General features: G+C 35.4%; 1 protein-coding gene across 1 annotated transcript; it reads right to left on the bottom strand.

Moving 5' to 3' along the window:
* Positions 1-1,980: 1,980 nt before the first annotated feature.
* LOC123703376 (ATP-dependent DNA helicase pif1-like) lies at positions 1,981-3,549 on the bottom strand. The gene has a single exon (XM_045651291.1). It carries the CDS (start codon positions 3,547-3,549, stop codon positions 1,981-1,983), a length of 1,569 nt encoding a protein of 522 aa, XP_045507247.1.
* Between the last annotated feature and the right edge of the window lie 257 nt (positions 3,550-3,806).

The following is a 3,806-nucleotide window of genomic DNA, read 5'->3' as shown; positions in this document are numbered from 1 at the left end:
CCTAATAGGACAAAAATACATGTTGTGTACGGACGTCAACGTAATTCGAAATCATATATAAAGTGTAAATAACTATTTCTAGACCGCACTGTACCGATGTCACAACGCCCCCATACCTCGCTGCAATACATCCATGAATAGAATCATTGGTATGGTAATTTTCTCTACTCTACATGTTTTGTACACTAATATTATAAAGAGGAAAACTTTGTTTGTTTGTTTGTTTGATTGTAATGAATAGGCTCATAAACTACTCGACCGATTTTAAAAATTCTTTCACCATTCGAAAGGTGCATTATCCACGAGAAATATAGGTTATATATATTATCGCTCTAAGACCAACAGGAGCAAAGCCACGCGGGTAAAACCACGCGGCACAGCTAGTAAATGATATGTTGGTTTACGAAAATTTAGATTTGTAAATGTACATTTAGAAACGTAGATTTAAAGAGGCAGACGAGGTAGAGTACTTATGCTCATATACCTACCTCATCTTTGGGTTAGGCAGGGGTTGATGTTTGATTTCTGAAAAAAAATCCTGTGTGTCACCTTGTTTCTACTAATATTTTCTTTTTTTTTAATTTTATCTAAATCGATACTCTGGTTTGGCGTAAAAGCGTAATATTCAGCCAGACTTTCATATTATTAATTAGTATGGGATTATAGAGCTTTTTTATTGGGAACGAGTGGTCCGCCCCGGCTTCGCCCGTGGTACACATTTCGCAATAAAAGGTAGCCTATGTCCTTTCCCGGGTATCAAAATATCTCCATACCAAATTTCATGCAAATTGGTTCAGTAGTTTAGGCGTGATTGAGTAACAGACAGACAGACAGAGTTACTTTCGCATTTATAATATTAGTATCCAAATTTTGCTTTTTCAAGCACGTCCAATAACTCACTTGTAATATAGATGAATCATGAATCATGTCACTAACTTATAGATATTAAAAATGTATTTCAAAATACGTGTTGTTCAGGAACGACAGGTCAAGATATCTAACAGGGCCAATATCTATCAGTGATAGAGCCGCACCTGAACCTATTTTTCACTGTTATCAAGTGCTATCTGATAAAATTCACACGAAATATTAAAGGAAGACAATTTTAACAAGTATTCGTGGGTTCAAAGTACTTTAGTGTAGGTACACTTAAAAAAGTACAAGGGATTTTATACTCTGTTTTTTGTTTAATTTAAATGATAATAAGTATTTGACTTTATAATTTAAGGTACCTAGGCTAGATGTTGAAAATTATTATGGCGATAAAAAATTTAGTGAGACTAAGTATTATTATTTATCCCATCAAAAACATCCTGTAAAAAACCCAAGTCTCGCAGCTCAGTCTTTCTACCGTCAAAAGTTGTGAGATCCATGTAATACCAAGTCGGTTAATCTATTTAGTGTCTACTTGAAGGACCTTCTGTCATAAGTTATTACATAAGTTATTATCATGCCAATATTAAAAATATTTAACGTTTTTAAACAAATAGATCGACTTGGACAACGCATGAAAACAAATGAATATTACAATATTATATTAGATTCTTTAGTCTCTCGCGCCTCACGCGATTGAAACTATCGTTCCTGTTGGTCGCTGGCCCGTCGTGCTGTGTAGTGTGATACATACTAATAATCAAATCAAGCGATGTCCAAGTCGATCTATTTGTTTAACCCATTGAGCCCCAAGCGGCCCGATCGGTCCCAGACACAATAGATTTTCTATTGTGTCTGTGGTTCCGGGGCCTGAGTTATTAAAACGTTAAATATTTTTAATATTGGCATGATAATAACTTATGTAATAACTTAAGACAGAAGGTCCTTCAAGTAGACACTAAATAGATTAACCGACTTGGTATTACATGGATCTCACAACTTTTGACGGTAGAAAGACTGAGCTGCGAGACTTGGGTTTTTTACAGGATGTTTTTGATGGGATCTCACTTCTTTTTGTAGAGCCTTTCTTTTTGATACCATCTACTTCTAACGAATTTTGTTAAAGGTCTTATGATATTTCTTATTTTTATATGTAGTCTTCCTCTTTTTCTTTTCCGGTACTACTTCTTGAGCTTCAGCCACAGTTTTTCTCAAAGCCCACTCCCTGTCTCTATGGGCTTTTCTCGGAGGCTTTGATGTCTCAATTTTTGACAAGTCTGGACGGTAAATACTTCTTAATCTGTTGTATTCACAAATTGATGATTCCTGCGCTTTAATACTTCCAAAGTCGACATTAATGAGATGTAAACCGCCCAGACTTGTAACTCTCGAAAGTGCCACGTAAGCTTGACCGGATGTGAACACTGCAGAACCTATATCCATCAGCGCATTACTTAGGCTTAGGCCCTGACTTTTATGTATAGTTATAGCATAGGCTATACATATGGGAAATTGTTCGCGATGAACATAAGCTCTATTAATAATTTCAAATTTAGTTTTGACCGGACCAAGCTCGTATGCATTAGGTTCATTATTAAATGTGATATATATTCTCTTAATTATTTTTGAATTTTCAGGATCAACCTTTACTTTTCGCACTATACTGATAGATCCATTAACTAAACCGAGACTCACGTCAATGTTTCGCCTTAACATGACTTTTGCGCCTATTTTTATAATTATGTTCTTTTCTAGACCTGCAGTCATAGAAGCATCGTCTTCATATTTTTTTATACATTCACGAGCTCTTTTTGTTAGGTACCTGGGACAATCAATGCTATCTATAGCTATAAGATTTATTTCAGGATGTGGGAGAGATCTTAGCATTGCAGTATTTAATTGTTGACACATATTTTTTGTAGGCAATAAGCAAACGGTATCATCAGGAAGTTTCGAGAGGTGTTTAATTATTTCAGTTAATCTGTTTTCATTTGAATCGGACTTGAGAGTTAATAATCTAGTCGAGAGTAACTCGCGGTCTTTTTTTGTAGTCACACCTAATCTAATTCTATTTAGCATATCAACAAAGTCAGAATCATTAATCTGCCGCATGTTAATTGTAAGTTCATCGTATGTGAACAGTTCAATCCACAGATTGGGCATACTGAGGGAACCTAGCAATTTGTTAGTTTCAGTATTTGTCAATTTTTCAAAAGGTGACTTTTCTCTTACCGGTGGAAGTTGTAAGAGATCCCCGAAAACTACAAGATGTTTCTTTCCAAACCACCCGTTCTGATCGTCACTTGTGTCGAATATCTCAGACAAACGTAAATGAATATAATATGTTAAAGTAACATTGGATATCATCGACACTTCGTCTATGATAAACAACACTACTTCTTTCAAATCTGATCTCAAAACCTGGAGTACTTCATCAGAAAGTGGTTTGTACTTTGGTGTTTGCTTGTGTTCCACAGGCAGCTGCAATAGTCTATGTATTGTCAATCCATTTACATTGAAGGCAGCTATGCCTGTTGGAGCACTAACTGCCACTTTTTTGTTTAAATGCGTCTTAACCCAAACCTTTAGGGTTTTTATTAAAAAGCTCTTACAAGTGCCACCAATTCCGCTGACGAAACAGCGTAAAACGTCAGCGCTATTATCAGTAGTGTCCATTTTATTTATGATCATATCAAAGACTCTTTTTTGATCTACATTCGGTTTTGCGATCATACTGTGAAGATCAGTCTCTTCTTCTTCAGCGATATTGATTCTCTGAAATCTGTCTGTAAGGAGGCTAGTCGCGCCAACAATTTATATATAACAGATTTAAATTATAATATATTGTTTTATTAGATTTTCGTACTTCAAGACATGTCCAATCATGTGTTTTTCATTACGTCGACCATTTTACAAGTAATAATGTTGTTCAG

Source organism: Colias croceus, chromosome 26, assembly GCF_905220415.1.
Source record: "Colias croceus chromosome 26, ilColCroc2.1".
In the NCBI taxonomy this organism is placed as follows: domain Eukaryota; kingdom Metazoa; phylum Arthropoda; class Insecta; order Lepidoptera; family Pieridae; genus Colias; species Colias croceus.
Note: the sequence above shows the minus strand (reverse complement) of the source record. Positions and strands in the feature narration are given on the sequence as shown.

Coding starts and splice junctions, on each gene's coding strand:
- LOC123703376 (XM_045651291.1), bottom strand. CDS start 3,549: ATGGACACTACTGATAATAGCGCTGACGTTTTACGCTGTTTCGTCAGC.